General features: G+C 43.5%; 1 protein-coding gene across 1 annotated transcript; it reads left to right on the forward strand.

Moving 5' to 3' along the window:
• The first annotated feature begins 5,616 nt into the window (after positions 1-5,616).
• Positions 5,617-17,329, forward strand: LOC120725795. The gene is made up of 5 exons (XM_040018840.1): positions 5,617-5,619; positions 6,912-6,919; positions 8,745-8,747; positions 13,452-16,609; positions 17,164-17,329. The coding sequence occupies exons 4-5, from the start codon at positions 13,497-13,499 to the stop codon at positions 17,327-17,329; spliced, it is 3,279 nt and encodes a 1,092-aa protein (XP_039874774.1). The 5' UTR covers positions 5,617-5,619; positions 6,912-6,919; positions 8,745-8,747; positions 13,452-13,496.
• The last annotated feature ends 238 nt before the right edge of the window (positions 17,330-17,567 follow it).

Below are 17,567 nucleotides of genomic sequence, written 5' to 3' on the forward strand. Positions count from 1 at the left end.
ATAACCAAAGTCTTGAACTGGGAGTGATTTGGTTGTATTATTGGCTTGTTTGTTGGTGATATATTTCCATGTAGATGAATGAAGACAGATTCATTCTTACCTTTTCCAAATGACTGTGAGGTCCAGCACGTCTGTGCTTTTCTGCCTCTTCCTGCGATCACCCCAGTGATTTTCCCTCGGTCTGAAATCTCACCTGATCTTGTGTAATTGTGAGTGATCTGGCAGCGAACCACTCTTACTAGACTGTATCACATCATCTCAACAAGAACTGAGACGTGTTAAGTAGTTAAGTTTCATGCAGATCGTATACAGGGAGTGCAGAATTACACTCAACAAAAATATAAAGGCAACACCTTTGTTACTGCTCCCATTCCCCATGGGATGGACGTAGAGACCTAAAATTCATTCCAGATACACAATATAACCATCCCTCCCAAACAGTGGTCACAAATCAGTCCAAATGTGTGGTAGTGGGCACATCTGCTATATTGAGATAATCCATCCCACCTCACAGGTGTGCCACATCAGGATGCTGATCTGACATCATGAGTAGTGCACAGGTGTACCTCAGACTGCCCACAACAAAAGGCCACCCTGGAATGTGCAGTTTTGTCTCACAGCAAAATGCCACAGATGCCACAAGCAATGAGGGAGCGTGCAATTGGCATGCTGACAGCAGGAATGTCAACCAGATCTGTCGCCCGTGCATTGAATGTTCATTTCTCAACCATAAGCCGTCTCCACAGGCGTTTCAGAGAATATGGCAGCACATCCAACCGGCCTCACAACCGCAGACCTCGTGTAACCACACCAGCCCAGGACCTCCACATCCAGCAGGTTCACCTCCAAGATCGTCTGAGACCAGCCACCCAGACAGCTGCTGGAACAATTGGTTTGCACAACCAAACAATTTCTGCACAAACTGTCAGGGACGCTCAACTGCATGCCCGTCGTCCTCATCGGGGTCTTGACCTGACTCCAGCTCGTCGCCGTAACAGACTTGTGTGGGCAAATGCTCACATTCGATGGCGTCTGGCACGTTGGAGAGGTGTGCGCTTCACGGATGAATCATGGTTCACATTGTTCAGGGCAGATGGCAGCTGAGAATGTCCCAGTTCTTGCATGGCCAGCATACTCACCGGACATGTCACCCATTGAGCATGTTCGGGATGTGCTTGACCGGCGTATACGAAAGCGTGTACCAGTTCCCACGAATATCCAACAACCTCGCACAGCCATTGAAGTGGAGTGGACCAACATTCCACAGGCCACAATTGACAATCTGATAGACTCCATGCGACGATGTGTTGCACTGCATGAGGCAAATGGTGGTCACACCAGATACTGACCGGTTCTGGGTCCCCAGACCCCCAATAGCGCAAAAAACTGCACATTCCAGGGTGGCCTTTTGTTGTGGGCAGTCTGAGGTACACCTGTGCACTACTCATGATGTCAGATCAGCATCCTGATGTGGCACACCTGTGAGGTGGGATGGATTATTTCAATATGGCAGATGTGCCCACTACCACACATTTGGACTGATTTGTGACCACTGTTTGGGAGGGATGGTTATATTGTGTATCTGGAATGAATTTTAGGTCTCTACGTCCATCCCATGGGGAATGGGAGCAGTAACAAAGGTGTTGCGTTTATATTTTTTTTTGAGTGTATTAGGCAAATGAGTATTTTGTCCACATCATCCTCTTCATGCATGTTGTCTTACTCCAAGCTGTATAGGCTCGAAAGCCTACTACCAATTAAGCATATTAGGTGATGTGCATCTCTGTAATGAGAAGGGGTGTGGTCTAATGACATCAACACCCTATATCAGGTGTGGAGAATTATTAGGCAACGTCCTTTCCTTTGGTAAAATGGGTCAAAAGAAGGACTTGACAGGCTCAGAAAAGTCAAAAATAGTGAGATACCAGGTGATCGATGGATGTATTTTTTGTCTGTTTGTTATGTTGGTTTTTTGCCCTTTATCACCGTCCCTCTTCCCCGCTGTTTTTCTTTCCCTCTTTCTTTTCCCCAGTCAAGTCTGTCCCGTATTTAACAAGTGAAAATAAAATAAACAATAAAAGGTGAATCAAATGGACCATTTGGTGAAGTAAATCCGTTGGGCATCGTTCTTCGTCTTTAGACAATAATTCAAATAATAATAATAATAAAACGAGCTAAACGGGACAGGCAAAAAAAACTACATAATTATTTTCCTCCAATGACGACTTTTCACTTGCAGAAATGGTCCTGTGTGATTTCCAGGCTGTGATATAAAAACTAGTTCCTAATGGCAGCGACTCACTCAGTAAACATGTGTTTCCTTCACCAACCTCACACACAGATCCAATAAGATCAGGAAGTGGGCAGTATAGTACAATATGTGTTATTTTGTGCTGCACTGCCCAAACTAAAGATCTGCTGAAGTGTTGGAAATGATCCAGATGTTTATTTTGGACGATACAGCAGAAGATCAGACATGAAAGTGGAGATAACACAGAAGACCTGCAGCAAAGTTCAGAGGTCAGACTGGGCCCCTGGATTCAACAATGAGCCAATGATCATCAAGCAGTGACTAAAGCAGAGCCCTGACGTTCTGACATTCATCACACAGTCAGAACAAATGTCTGCTGATGACTTCATCTCATGAAACGACTGATAGATGTCAGTTCATTGATCAGCTGAGCTGCTGATCTTCATCGTCACAGAAACATTCAGCTTGTTTCAATCAGTAAATAACTCCCACTACTCCCAGTTTGAACTGTTCCCACTCAAAATGCTGTGAGAACAATGATCATTGTAGGACTTCACAAACATCACGTGTTGTTTTCCACATGTAAGATCAGCAAACACACAGAAACTTCCTGTTGCCACACACGGCCTCTAAAATCTCTTCCACGGTTTCTGTCTGAAGTCCACTCTCTGTGTCGGATCCACAGGAAACAACAAGATCTTATTAACATGGTTTTCAATGTGTCTCCTTCCAAAAAGTCCAACCAATGAACAAATGTGTGTATTTGTGGAGGCCGAACAAAAGCATGACACATTTCTCTGTTTCTATAAACTGGAGTCAAACACAAACATGAAGAGTTTCACTGACAGACTCCAAAATGCCCCCACAGTGGATCAAAGGGAAATCCTACAGTGTGGCCAGAGACTCTTAATGGCTCCAACATCAACACATCCACAATGTTGGATCCAGTTCTGCCTCACACAGTTACTAAGACACACCCTCTGCCAGCATCACAACAGCTCCACCTGCTTCACCTGCCTCCTCAGCAAGGAGTCAATCAAACACAGCTGGTTGAGTCATTTCTCTGTGAGTCTAAAGTGAATCTAGTATTTGAAAGTCCACTTCCTGTATTTGTTGTTGAAGACTTCTTCAGCTTCTTCTCAAGGACATCAGCTGCTTGTTTGGCAGCAGAGGCAGTTAAGAAGCTTCCTGAAAAACACTGAACAGTGAGTTCACTGTGGCATATGACAGATTCAGCTTTCTGTGTGCAAATGTGTCTGTGTCGACCTTTCAAATGCTGTTGAATCCAAAACATCAGCGGCTCCTCGGCTGCTCACTTCATGCACTTCTGTCTGTGTGACAGTCCAATGACATCACAGCTGTTTCCAGCCCCAGTGTCTCAGGACTGGACACCTTTAAACATGTCGAGGATCAAACAGCGTCCAGCTAAACACACATGAAACTATCAAAGCTGACAATCATTCCAATAACATCTAATGGTTCATGTATGTAGACACAGGACTACAAGGAAATGGCTCTCAGCATCTGGCTGTGGGAACACATAAGTCCCTGTTTGTGTTCAGATTGTGTGCATGTTTTAGACGTGTGTCACATGTAGAAACACAACAATCCCACAATGACACACAGATGTGTTTGACACAGCTGTGCAGCTGTAAGTTGTTTCTAATGATTCATTGAAGCTCTTCTAACCTTCTGGAGATGATCAGTACATGAATCTGTTCAACACGACAACAATTTGACTTCAGTGTGAACGTTTGCATTAAATAACCTTCTTCATCCAGCTGACAGCATCTTCATCCTATGATGTGAACAGTTCCTCCTGTTGATGACAAACCTCTGACAGGATCTGCTTGAGGAGCTTTTTCATGTGCAGCTCTCTGAGCTCAGGGCTGAGCTGCTGTTTCATCTTTAAGAGCTGCTGCCTCCTCGCCGTACTTGTTCTCCTCTTCTTCTCCTAATGACACCATTTCTACTTCATATAAAATTCAATAAAGATGCTGACATGTATCTGTAGGAACAACATCATTGAATCTATAACAACTGGAGCCAAACCAGTGGCTCTGCTGGGATCACTGGTGAGCCAACACTTCCTTGTTGGATGCAGATTTCAGGGCTTCCTTTTGCTCCTCCGTTATAACTGTTCTCTCTTCTCAACACAGGATGACACAAAGGAATCAGCAGTGACAAAGATGATGCTGAAGAGAAGCACACACTTCACACATATAACAGACCAGTGCAGTTACACACACCTCTGCTCGACATCAGGCCTCAAACAAAGACACAAAACACTAACTTGACTCTAAACAGAAGAAACGAGCAGCTGTTTCTGTTCTGTACTTATTTATATTTGACACACATGCTTCTCTTTGTGCAAACACACATCGCACTATAAGGGTAACCTCGCACACAATGATTGGACAGCACAGTGATGATGCTGGGAGATCCTATACGCAGCAACACAGAAACACTGAGAACTTTAAACATTGATTATATTGAGATCAGCAGCCGACCCAGTCTAGATAAAGGCCAGCAGCTGGGACCGCTGCTGCACCACAAACAGGTTTCAGTGTTTCCATGTGTGTGTGATGTCTTTACTTATACTGGTCAATAGACTTTAGTCAACACATCATTGAAAGGTGTTACACATGAAATAAAAACAGCGTTTGTTCCTCTGAAGCAGCTGCATTATAACCAATCTGCTCCTTTGTGGCCGTTTAAAACAGCCTTAAATAACTGTTGTTATATTTGTTGCAGCTTCTGCTCCTCTTGGACAGACGACTCTGGAAAAGATGTTTTTGAATTTCAGCTTTTAACTGGATAAATATCGGATATATAAACGTCTGCAACAAACTGACTCCAGCTTCTACCTCATGATAGGAATGTTTTTGTGGCTCAAGATGACCTGATATCTTTCATGATGGAGACATTTGACACATGTTTCACATATTATAGACCAACAAGTTCTTCACAGCAGTTTAAATACAGGAGTCACTTTTGGGCCCAGCAGATAAAACAGAGCCAATATTTCCTTCTTTATTTAAGTGACGTGTGTCACAGATGTGACCTAGTAAAGTGTAGCTGAACATTAGTAACGTTATTAACACTCTCAGCTGGTCCTTGTTCCAGACCTGAAGATCCTCTTCTTTCATTCAGCAGCAGCTTCAGGTCTCTGATGGTCCAGGGCTTGTTGTTGGGAAACAGCCCTGCTGGGATGATGGTGTCCTCACAGAAACAGTCAGTGATGCTGTTGATCTCCATCACAGAGCACGTCCCAGTCTGCAGGCTCAGTCCTGCAGGGCCTCGCTGGCTTCCTGACTCCACCCAGTCAACAACAGGAAGTGTTTGAAGTGCAGGAACAAACTGAGGCTGTGGTCAAACAGGAGTTTTGATCTCCTCGCTCTGACTCTCACTGCGGCCCCGCTGCTGTGTCAACATGTGTTTGTGCTCAACAATGATGGAAAGTGTTATAAATGACTTGTTGGCCTCTGATCTGTCACAAACAGCTGAAACGTGTCTCTCATGAGTCACATGAAGGTTTCTGACAGAAAGGACAAAAAGTAGCTGCAGTCAGTTTGTGTCATTTTTATATTTATTCATCTGGGAGAAAAATCTGAGGGACATTAAAATGTGTTTTCAACAGAGACAAGAACATGAATATAACAGAACAGGTAAATGAACATGTTTCAAGTAAACAGCTGGACTGATCAGGTCCAAACACAGAGTGATAAACTTGTCAAACAGCTGTCATATCTTTATATATAAGCTCTTTATAAATGCTGCTCACTGCAGTCTGTTTACTAATAATGTCAAACTGTTAGAAACACAGAAACATCAGAATGGTCTTTGTTCACAGAAACCTGTCTGGGATCCTTTGTTGTTCTTTTGATGCAGAGTTACATTATAAATATAAAGAGTTATTTCAGAGTCTCATCAGTTTTCCTGCATGTCTTTATTTAACACATCAGCAGGGCTGAAGCTCTCATGTTAAACACACACTGATCTATGGACACGTTCATGTGTTTCTAACAGAACCAGGCTGTTATCAGCCTGCACTAACATGATGTCACACACACTGAATGTAACAGTGACAGTTTACATCATCACACAATCAGCTGTGATTGTTTCACTGTCATCAAACTAGTCAACAGGAAGTAGAATTAATAGAAACCAATCATTTACTGACAGCATGTCTGATGGAAATAAGTGCAGATTATGTATGAAGTCTAACTGGACACAGTAACTGTGTTACAATAAGGACTTAACAGCGCCCTCTGCTGGAGTGTTTCAGTACTGCGTTAACTAGAATACACCACCTCCTCCTCACACCACCTGCTACAGCTCTACTCTTCTATGACTACAGTCATCCACAGCACTGATGTGAGGTCACATGGTTCATATGTAAGGAGCACAGCTGACCTCAGGTCAGTTTAATGACTGTGAGCAGCAGCTGTGTTATTGTCACTGTGACAGGGAGACACTCTCAGACACAGCGCTCATGTCAGCTTGTTCTCATGCAGGAGGATCAGGAGCTCCATGTTTGTCTTTCTGTTTGAATCATGATGTGTTTGTGCCATCAGAGTCTGTCATGAGTACTCAGGGTTTCACAGCAGCTCTTCTAGATGCTGACGAGGACTCCAACCTCATGTTTCACCTCTCTGAGCTTCTGATGTCTGTGAACACTCGTGTTTCTTCTCTGGGCTCATCTGGACAAAAACACCTTTCTGTGTTTGGCTGCAGCCTCATTCTGACTAACAGGAAGTGTGTTATCCATGAGCTGCACTTCTGTGAGGAAGTTTCCTGCTGTGTTTCCTGTGTGTGGACAAACACGAGTGTTCCAGCTGAGGACTTGGTTCCTTCCACCTGTCCATACAGGACATCACGCTGTCTTTTCTCTGTAAATGCAGCTGCAGGTCCTTCCACGTGCTGCTCTGTATTTGTGCAGTTTGTAGTGTGTCCTGGGAAACGTAGCACACATGGTGTTCTTCTGCTGTTTCCTCCTTTCACTGAGTGTGAAACACTGACGCTGTGCTGTTGTTCACAGAGGGGAGCTGATTCTAGCTGCAGCTGGACTCTGTCATCTAACTGAATGTGTTGGTGCTGATCACGGGGCTCTGAGGGGGGAGCAGCAGGAGGACTCTGGATGCTGACGTCAGTGTATCTGTGGAAGCTCCCACAGCGTGTCTGTCATTCAATATTGTGCTGTATATTGTATCTATGCAAAGATGAACAGACTGTGTGTTCACTGGTCTCTGTGCTGCAGCTCTGATGTCATCATCACTCCCTCCTCCACCCTCAGCAGTCCCAGCATGCTGCTGTGGTGCACCCCACCCTCACTCTACACCTGAGCCACAGACCACACCCTCCACCTCAATATACACCACAGTTTTCTCTGCTGTGGAAATGAGATCAGGAGGAAATCATGATTATTATTATTTAATAAACGCTCACATTAATGTGGGCTTATTTGTTTCATATTAGAAACATTAGTTGAGTGTTTTTAGTATAAAAGGGTGAAAGTCCCTCTTTTTGCTCCTCCCCTCACCTGTGGATGGACGGTGCTGTTACCGTGGTGACAGCTTGGATGTGTTTCAGTCCTGCCTGGTTATCACTGCAGGAATCTTTCACATTTATTACAGGTAATAACTCTGATTTTTCTGTGTATTATGAACCAAATGTATCCTGATACACACAGAGATGGATGAGCAGAGGTCACATGATGAAAGAACAAACATGGAGTCTTTGATTTATTTAGATATTTATTGATGAATGCAAACAAACCTGACACTGAACCATCGTCCAGCAGAACAAACCTGATCACATGACCTGCTGACCCAAACAGTGCAAAGCTCCATGGCAACAACAACAAACAGCCTCACATATGTTAACAGAGGCTGTTAGAAGCACAGAGTCTTTACAGTCTTTCTCCTGTTTGGACACAGATCTCTGCACATCTTCATCACAGTTACTCACAGACGTGCAGAGTGTGTGGATATCAAAGCTAAGTTTCCACCATGTTTGTAGTCTGTACTGGGACTCATGGAGCATCTCTCTATGAGCACTCAGTGCTTTAAACAGTGAGTCCCAGTTTAACCAGCAGCCTTCACACCACACATCACACAGACATGGAAACTTCAAACCTCAGACTGAAGACACCATCAGAAATAAACAGATTGTGATGAAGATGAAGAACTGGAACAGTTTGCTGTGGTTTCTTCTGTTCCTGTCAGAAATAAGAGTCTGGCAGCACTTTGCTCTCCTTCCACATGTTTAAGGAGGAAGTGAAGAAGAGCGAGTGAGTCGTCTTCCTCTGTGGGCCCAACATCAGGCAGCAGCCACGTATTTTTAAAAACCCAGCACACTGCTTCAGAAACACTGAGTCCAGGTGACCAGAGTCATGTGATCAGTGAGGTCTTCACTCAGGACGTCACTGCTTCAGGACCTGATTCAGAGGTTTATAAGGACGTGGATCATTGGTGCTGATGTTGTGTGAGAGCTGGTGAACCATGGGGAACATAAATAACAACCAGGCCATCAGCAGTTCTACCCCCAGCTCTAAAACCTACATGATACACTATACATATAGTTATTGTTAAGGTTCAAATATTGAGGAAGGAGAGTACAAACAACCAGGTCCAGAAGAGCTTGGTCAAACAATTGATTTTAATGAACACACGCGTGGGGGGACCAGCGCCGTACGCAGACAGCGCTGATCTCCGACTAATCAAAGCATAAACAGATATTTTATACCATCGGGGTTTGAATTTAATGACGCCCCTTCAACGTCACACAGATACATACATACATACGTCAGATCAAAACCACAATGACTTTTAAGACAGTTTGAAAAGAACATTATCTCTATCTTCATGGCAGATGTTTCCTGTCAACCTTTTGACTGCCGCTTCTCCAAAACCACAGACCATGCTCTGCAGTAAGATACCACTTCTGCACGCCCGCAGTTGCAAGCAAACATGATTAACCTCTCACCTATAACTGAATGTATCTACTATGTGTGTGTGTGTGTCACGACCTCACTTGGCACTCTGTGTCACCTCTCACCTACTAACGCTCGCAGTCAAACAGAGGCCACTCTCACATGTGTTAGCAGTTTACTAAAACTATATATGTAGTATATTGAATAAATGTTTTAATCAAGAACCTCTACTAGAAGCTTAATAAAAGAATATAAAAGTATAAAAGATAATAATGAACAACCTGGTTATTCAAATAGCATCATCCAAACAGCTCCTCAGAATAAGCTGCACTTACACTCTGCTTTTAGTTTCACTTTTGCAAAAGCACGCTCTGCAAACCTGCAGTTTCCTGTCAAGACTTTGCACAGAGTGTACTCAGAATCAACAGAATCAGCCCATACACACTTAAGATTATAACAAGCATTCAAAAGCATTTAAGATCATAGATTCAACTCAACAGTTTAAAGTGGTTATAACTGCACCTGTAGTAAAGGCTAATTGGGTACCAAAATGTTTAAACATCTGAATGCAATATCAATGCTGTAGATTATATTATTAATGCAATGGTAATGATGATGATTATTAACAGTAGCAACAAAATAATTTCCCTGATCTCCACATTATATAGGTTATAGTATGTTATATATAAACGTAGCTGAAGCAGTTTCATTTGTAGCTTCACGCTGCACTTCACATGTTTGTCCACCAGATGGCAGCACAGAGGCCTGTGTTGGAAAGCTTTGAGTAATGAAGCGTTTTCAATCCAAGCTTCAGAAAGCTTCATGTGGTCATCAAGGAAGCAACCAGGAAATATCTGCTGTGTGTAAAAACAGCAACACAAGAATCCAGGATGAAGACAAGAAACTCAAAGCTCACAAAACAGGTGGAGCTAATTTTGTGACGTGTTTCTGTAAAAACACCACAGAAGTGAATCATCAAAGTTTCCATGTGAGCTGATGATGCTGCTGCAGAGTTTCTGTGAACCTCCTGTGACCCCGCCTCCTCATACAGAGACATCTGATTGCTCTTCAAACTGCATCACGTGGACACATGTGATTGTGTGTTGTAGTATTGATCCCAATGCTGGTATCTGTTATGTATTTTAGTACCATGGGAGCATTTACTGGATATTGTTTTATAGTGACATTATGCAGGAAAACTCTGTCATTCAATAAGGCCCCTTTGTTTTAGTTATTTTTCTCTTTGACCCAAGAATTGATGTGTGAGAATCACAGGCTGGTACAAGGTTGAAATACCACAGAGATCACTCCCTCAGCTACATTAGTTTCTTAATCTTTTAGGAGTTGTGGCCAAATGGTTTGTTTCAGATTTCACTAATGTAAGAACTCTTTGTTTTGTGCCTTGAAAATATGTCGCTGAGATAATCACAATTGTATCTGAACTAATAAACTACACAAAGGATGCTTCTTCACCCAAGGGCAGGAAGACGCTCCCTTATCTTGGTCTGTACTGGTTTAAACTGATAATCTGCTGTCTCATGAATTTTACCCTCTATATAAACTGTTGTACTTGTGAATAAAGTTGAGTCAATTTGGGAAGACAACCTGAAGCAGTCTCTGTTTTCTTGTTCTCCCAAGCTGCTCCCGAGCTCGTACTAACACGCTGAATGGCATGCTTGAATATTGCTTGAGAATATATTTGACTGTGTTACAGACTAAGGGACATTCTCTGCTGATAGGTGAAGGTACATTCTCTGCTGATAGACGTCCACGCCTTGAAGGAAGTCGATCCACGGATTAGGCCCTGGAAACCGTTTCCTTCAATTTTGGTGTCAGAAGTGGGATCCTGACGAAGGTAGGCACGTGTCTTTTATTTTATAAGACTGTGTTATGCCTTTCTCAGTGATCCACATAGAAACGGGATACGCTGACGAGGCCTTCTTCAGTGGCCCACATAGTAACAAGTGGGATACGCTGAGGAGCCTTCGTTAGTGGCCCACATAGAAACACAGGAAGTTGCCTGTTGTCATAAACTAAGAAGTTGCTCACCAGCAGAAAGGACACAGGAAGTTGCCTGGGGTCATAAAACGAGAAGTTGCTCGTTAAAAAGTGAGAAGTTGCTCACTAAAAAGATAAAATTGCTAGCAAAAAAAAATCAAGTAACCTCAGGTGTGCCACAGCAATAAAAACTAACTTAAATCCTTCAAGCGACTAAACCCCTCTGGAAATCACTGACCATGGGTCAGAATAATTCAAAGACCTTAGACGGGTCCGATAAAAAATCAAAATTAACTGTAAAACCCAAAAAAATAAAATATAAAATCACAAATAGCGGCTCCGTACGACTCCCACTTCCGCTTACGTGCAACCCACGTTCGCGAATCAATGAAGACTTCCATGATTACGTATCCAGAACATGCGGAAGTGCTTACGTGACTGATTTCGTCTCGAACTTAAGAACTATAAGTTTAATGCATCCTAATGTATTTCCGGAGCCCTATCCCGAATGATTATCGCCAGAAAACAGGTCAGTAGAAATGTTAAATACTATTTGTGATAAGGAAAGTAGGCTGATTAAAAAGTCCTGTAAAAAATATATGATAGAATGTCGTAATGTGATCAATCGCATGCTACCGCTATGGAAAAAGGGACCCGAGCCAGACGTAAATGCTTTAAATCAAGCCAGTGTAGGCTCTAGTAAATCCACTGTAGAAAAAACTAGCCTTATATGCCCATGCGTTCAACCTACGGCTCCGCCGCCTTATGATGAAAAGACAGAATTAATAGCTGCTGCGGCAGCTGCACGTCATCAGCGCGTATATCCTGATATAACAGCAGAATCCCAAAAGAGTGAGGAAGGCACTGAAATGACACCTAAATCAGAAGAAGATGACTGGTTTAACCTAGATCAAAGACAGGAACGAGAATACACTGAACGAGAAAGAGAGTTACAGGAACATAAAAAGCAAACAAAACAGTTAATGGCAGAGTGTGAGGAAATCATGAAAGACCCTTTAACTGAACGTACGGAAGCTGAACTGCAGGAAGCCGTTTCCGTCATAGATAATCATGTTCAGCGCCACACTAGAGTAGCGAATGGTTTAACTGTGCCAAAAGCAATAACTAACACCAGAAATTTAATAAGGAACTACTTAAAGCAGAAAAAAGAGGAAAAAACTCAAGAGGGCCCCCACAAAAACACCCGTTATAAAGAAAAGCAGGGATCACAATTTAATGACGTCAGCCCCTCCCTTCCGTTCATGATAATAGGGGACATGTGTTGCATTCAACCCCCTAAAATTTCAGAGTTAGCAGCAACCATTAAAGAACTTCCCGATCCTCTACAAAATCCTACAGCCTTTGTTTCTGCATTACAGAGAAGTACCAGATACCACCACTTGGGTGGGCCTGACTATAGATATATATTATGTCAACGAATTCCAGGTGTGACTGAATCTCAGCTTATTGAAGAAGTAGAGGAAAAATGACCCTAAAAATGACCAAGCAGCCAACACCACCTCGTTTTTGTGGATAAACGATGACAAAATCACAGCCTTTTTTCAAAATCTAAAGAAATTTCTGCTCACAATGTCTAGAGATAAAATTGATTTAAATGCAGTAACCATGTGCAAGCAAAAGCCAGATGAATCTATTCTAGTGTTTATGAAACGTTTCATGCACTGCTGGACTAATGAGGCATGCATGCCTGAAGGAGGAAATGATCAGATTTTCATAACAACATTCTTAAACAATATTCATCCAGAATGTTCACAACTATTGAAGCTGACTGCCACTGATAATCTCTATGACATGAAAATAAAGAACTTTATCACACTTGTCAAAACAAAAGCTGGTGCAGATCTTTTCCCTAACAGCACGAAGGCTAAAAGTGTTAAAATAATGTTGAATTTTGATGTTGAAGGCTCAGAGGAAAGTGAAAAAATGATGTATGCAGGGGCCCCGCCCCCTCAACAAGCGCAGCAGGGAGATCTCAGAAGGAGAGATAGGAGTGGAGACGTATGTTTTTATTGTGGAAAAAAAGGACACTGGAGGAGGGAATGCAAATCAGCAGCACGTAGGTCTCAACCACAAAACACAGAACCAGCTCCTGCCACTAGGCGTCAGCAGAGCTCTTACAGACAAGGTAACTGGCAACGCAGACAGGAATCACATCAAAATAATGGCCCCTTTGCACTTAGGCAGCAACCTTATAATCCACATTTTAATCCCCACCCATATGATAACAAAAGACTGGACCAACAATAGGGAGGCCCAGGTGAGGATGAGGGACGGTGTGAAGCACTACACACGATGCTGCATTTGCAATTGTCCCGTAACACAGAAAGCTTGCCCATGTTAGATATAGAAATAGGTGAAAAGATTTATTCCTTTTTAGTTGACAGTGGAGCCACTAAAAGTTCACTGTCTGGAAAATTCTATAGTGGGCCTGTTTCCTCTGTGTGCATCAACACCATGGGAATAAACGGAACTCTAGTGCAATGCCCCAAAACTCATTCTCTAAAGACACGCTGGGGCCCAAAACCAGACGAAATTACATATCATCCATTCATAATTATTCCAAACTCGCCTGTGAATCTATTAGGCAGAGATTTAATGGCAAAAATGAACTTGTGTATTTCATTTAACACAAAGGGTGAAATGTTTGCAGATACTGATAACAGCTATGTTTTCTCTGCCCTATGCACCGACACCATGGAGAAGGAACAGCCTCTGTGTCAGCTGGACGCCTCAGCAGAGAATGAACTCAATATCCATCTGACTGGTACCCCACGTCACACTCTGTGTCAAAAACATGTGCAAACACCGTTACCAGGTAACCCCATGCCTGGAAGCCACATATTTGTTTCTCTCACACTGTTCAACAACATGATAACTGCTCACACCAGTGAAGGCCGAACAGTGGTTTTGTCACATAACTCAGACATAGGCTATGACATTACTGCACCATGTCGACACATAGATCTAACCTACCCCATACACTGTACTATCTCTGCTGTCAGAGCTGAATATCAAAACATGACATTATGGTCAAGAGGTGAGAATGATGTAGGATTTATTGACTGTACACCTTATCATGCTCAGCTGAAAAACAACAAGCCGGTATATGTCAAGCAATATCCCATTTCCGCTGAAAAAGCCGCAGCCTTAGACATCATCATAGGAGATTTATTGACAGCTGGAGTAATAAAGCCCACAGTATCTCCATATAATACTCCTGTCAATCCTGTGCCAAAGCCTAACAAACCTGGCATATGGCGTTTCACACAAGACTTAAGGCAAATTAATGCAGTCATTATGCCTCTGCCACCTCTCGTCCCAGACGTTCCCAGCATACTGACATCTATTCCAGCAACAGCCACACATTTTACTGTGGTGGATTTGTGCTCCGCCTTTTTCTCAGTACCTGTGCATGAGGACAGACAGCCGATATTTGCTTTTACACATAGAGATAAGCAGTACACATGGACTCGCTTACCCAGAGGCATGGTAGACAGCCCTGCGGCTTTCTCAATGGTGGTACGTGCTACCCTGGACGGCTTCATTCCTCCAGAGGGCTGTACTCTGATCCAGTATGTAGATGATCTCCTCCTCTGTGCTGAAAGTGGAAAACTATGTCAAACTGCCACACACATGCTACTCCAGCACCTCCAACAGACTGGCCACAAAGCATCAGCAAAGAAAATGCAGTACTGTCAGACTTCTGTTCAATATTTGGGATTCACACTGTCTCACGGACAACGTTCCATGACTGCAGACAGGGTCAAAGCTGTGACCTCTGTCCCTAAGCCCACTACACAGAAGGAAATGCTGTCCTTCCTAGGCATGGTGAACTATTGCAGACAGTGGATACCAGACTGTTCTTTTCATGACCACATTCTGCGTGAATGCTGCAAAAAAGACAAGCCTCCTCGAATACTGTGGTCAACAGAAATGACTGCCTCTTTCAATGCATTAAAGGGAGCGCTGACCTCCGCCCCTTGTTTGGGTCTGCCTGACTACCACTTACCGTTCCACCTGTACGTCACAGAGAACGGCACAACCTGTGCAGGTGTATTGGCCCAAGAGCATGGCTGTGGCTACCGTCCAGTAGCCTTCTACTCAAAGGTGCTGCCAGCAGTAGTTCAGGGGATGCCGGCCTGCCTGAGAGCAGTAGCAGCTTGCTCTATCATGATAAGGGACTGCGAGAAGCTCACACTCTCACATGACACTATTCTACACACCAATCACCAGGTCACGACCATTCTAGCAAACATAACTACACAACATATGACCGCACAACGTCGCTCAGGTTATGAAGCTACACTGACTTCAACAGCAAATCTCACTATAAAAGCAAGCAGCACACCCAATTCGCCAGCACACTTACTCATTCGTATGCTGTGTTCCTCTGACCGACAGGATGGTTCAGACGACCCTGACGATCATGATTGTATGACACGTATACAGGAATCCACAGCACCACGCCCAGACTTAGAGCAGACACCAATCCCAGACTCAGTCATTGTTTATGTGGACGGGTCCTGTTCAAAACCAAATGACAACTCATTTCTTTGTGGCTATTCGGTGGTGACATTGCCTGACATCATACTAGAGGCTCACTCATTACCATTTCACTCAGCACAAAAAGCAGAGCTCATGGCTTTAATACGCGCCTGTGAGCTACATGTGGATAAGCGGGTAACAATTTACACTGATAGCCGTTATGCATTCGGTGTGGTGCATGACTTTGGCACATTGTGGAGACAAAGAGGATTCACATCTGCTGATGGAAAATCAATCGCTAATTCTGATCTTGTTCAAAGACTTTTGCAGGCTATACAGCTGCCATCGGCAATTGCAGTTGTTAAAACGAAGGGGCACAGCACGGCTGACACAGACGAAGCAGTGGGAAATGCTCTTGCAGACGTAACCGCGAAAGCAGCTGCTGCCTCACAGCAACCACCCAGAAAGGAAGTATTATCTTTGCCTTTACAGCTGCCACTTGTCACACTCCCAGACTATTTAGAAACAAATGTTGACCTAAAATTCATACAAGAGCAAGCCTCTGCCTTAGATTACACTTACTGGGAAAGTAATGATTGTACCTTAGATAACAGAGACGGCTTATACAAAAACCTTGAGGGTTTGATTGCCCTCCCATCGTCACTACTGCCAATCCTTGTCCGCCATTTTCACGGTGTGAGTCATGTCGGACAAAGAGGGGTAATAGGAGCAATAAAATCAAGATTTCTAATCGAGAAAACATCACACGCAGTAAAACGCATATTAGCAACCTGTCTAACATGTGCACGAACTAATGTAGGAAAACCAAAAGCAAAACATCAGCATTTACCACAACCAGATTTCCCATTTCATACATTACAAATTGATTTTACACACATGCCAGCACAAGGAAGCATCAAGTACTTATTGGTAATAGTGAACCAATTTAGTAAACGGGTAGAAGCTTATCCAACATCAAAAGAAACTGCAGAAGTAGTCTGTCAAAAGTTGTGCAATGAAATAATACCCAGATTTGGAATACCTCACCAAATTAACAGTGATAGAGGACCTTCATTCACATCAGAAGTAATTCAAAAGTGTGCTAAAACTCTAGCAATAGACTGGAAATATCATGTGCCATACCATCCTCAGAGTTCAGGAGTTGTAGAAAGAATGAATAGGACCATAAAAAATCGCCTGACTAAAGCAATGATAGAAACAGGAATGACCTGGATCACACTACTTCCTCAAATCCTCTGCGAGATTAGAATGACTCCATCCGCAGCAACCAAATTATCTCCATTTGAAATAATCATGGGAAGACCGTTTTCAACACCATGGTCAGCCTCCAGGGGGGCACCGCTATTGGAAGGGGACATAGACACTGCATTGTCTGACTATGTTCATAGCCTGGTAGAAACACTGAATAATAACTATCAGAAAGTTTGTCTCTCTCAGCCTCTCCCTTCCATAGATCCAACCCATCCGTGGAAACCAGGAGATGCGGTGTTGGTAAAGTCGCTAAAACCAAGGGCACTCAGGGAGGCCGCGTGTTCCAGCCCCCAGACTGTACTTGCAGTGACGAGAACCAGCATCCTAACAGACGGACAACCTCAGTGGATTCATGCCAGCAGGGTTAAGACCAGCCCCACCAAACCACCTAAGGCGTCGGATCAAGTAGATGACGACTCAGGCGAGCCAACGCCCGGATCCAATACACCTACACACACACAATCACTGATTAACACACAACGCCTGAAAGAGCCAAGACTCAGAAAGCCCTTTGATCCCCCGCCTGAACAACAACAAGGTACTCGAACATCCAGCAGGAACAGAAAGCCTAGAGTACCACACAATGTCTAACCTGATAAAGATAGA

Source organism: Simochromis diagramma, unplaced genomic scaffold (assembly GCF_900408965.1).
Source record: "Simochromis diagramma unplaced genomic scaffold, fSimDia1.1 OVJJ01000731.1, whole genome shotgun sequence".
NCBI classification, from domain to species: Eukaryota; Metazoa; Chordata; class Actinopteri; order Cichliformes; family Cichlidae; genus Simochromis; species Simochromis diagramma.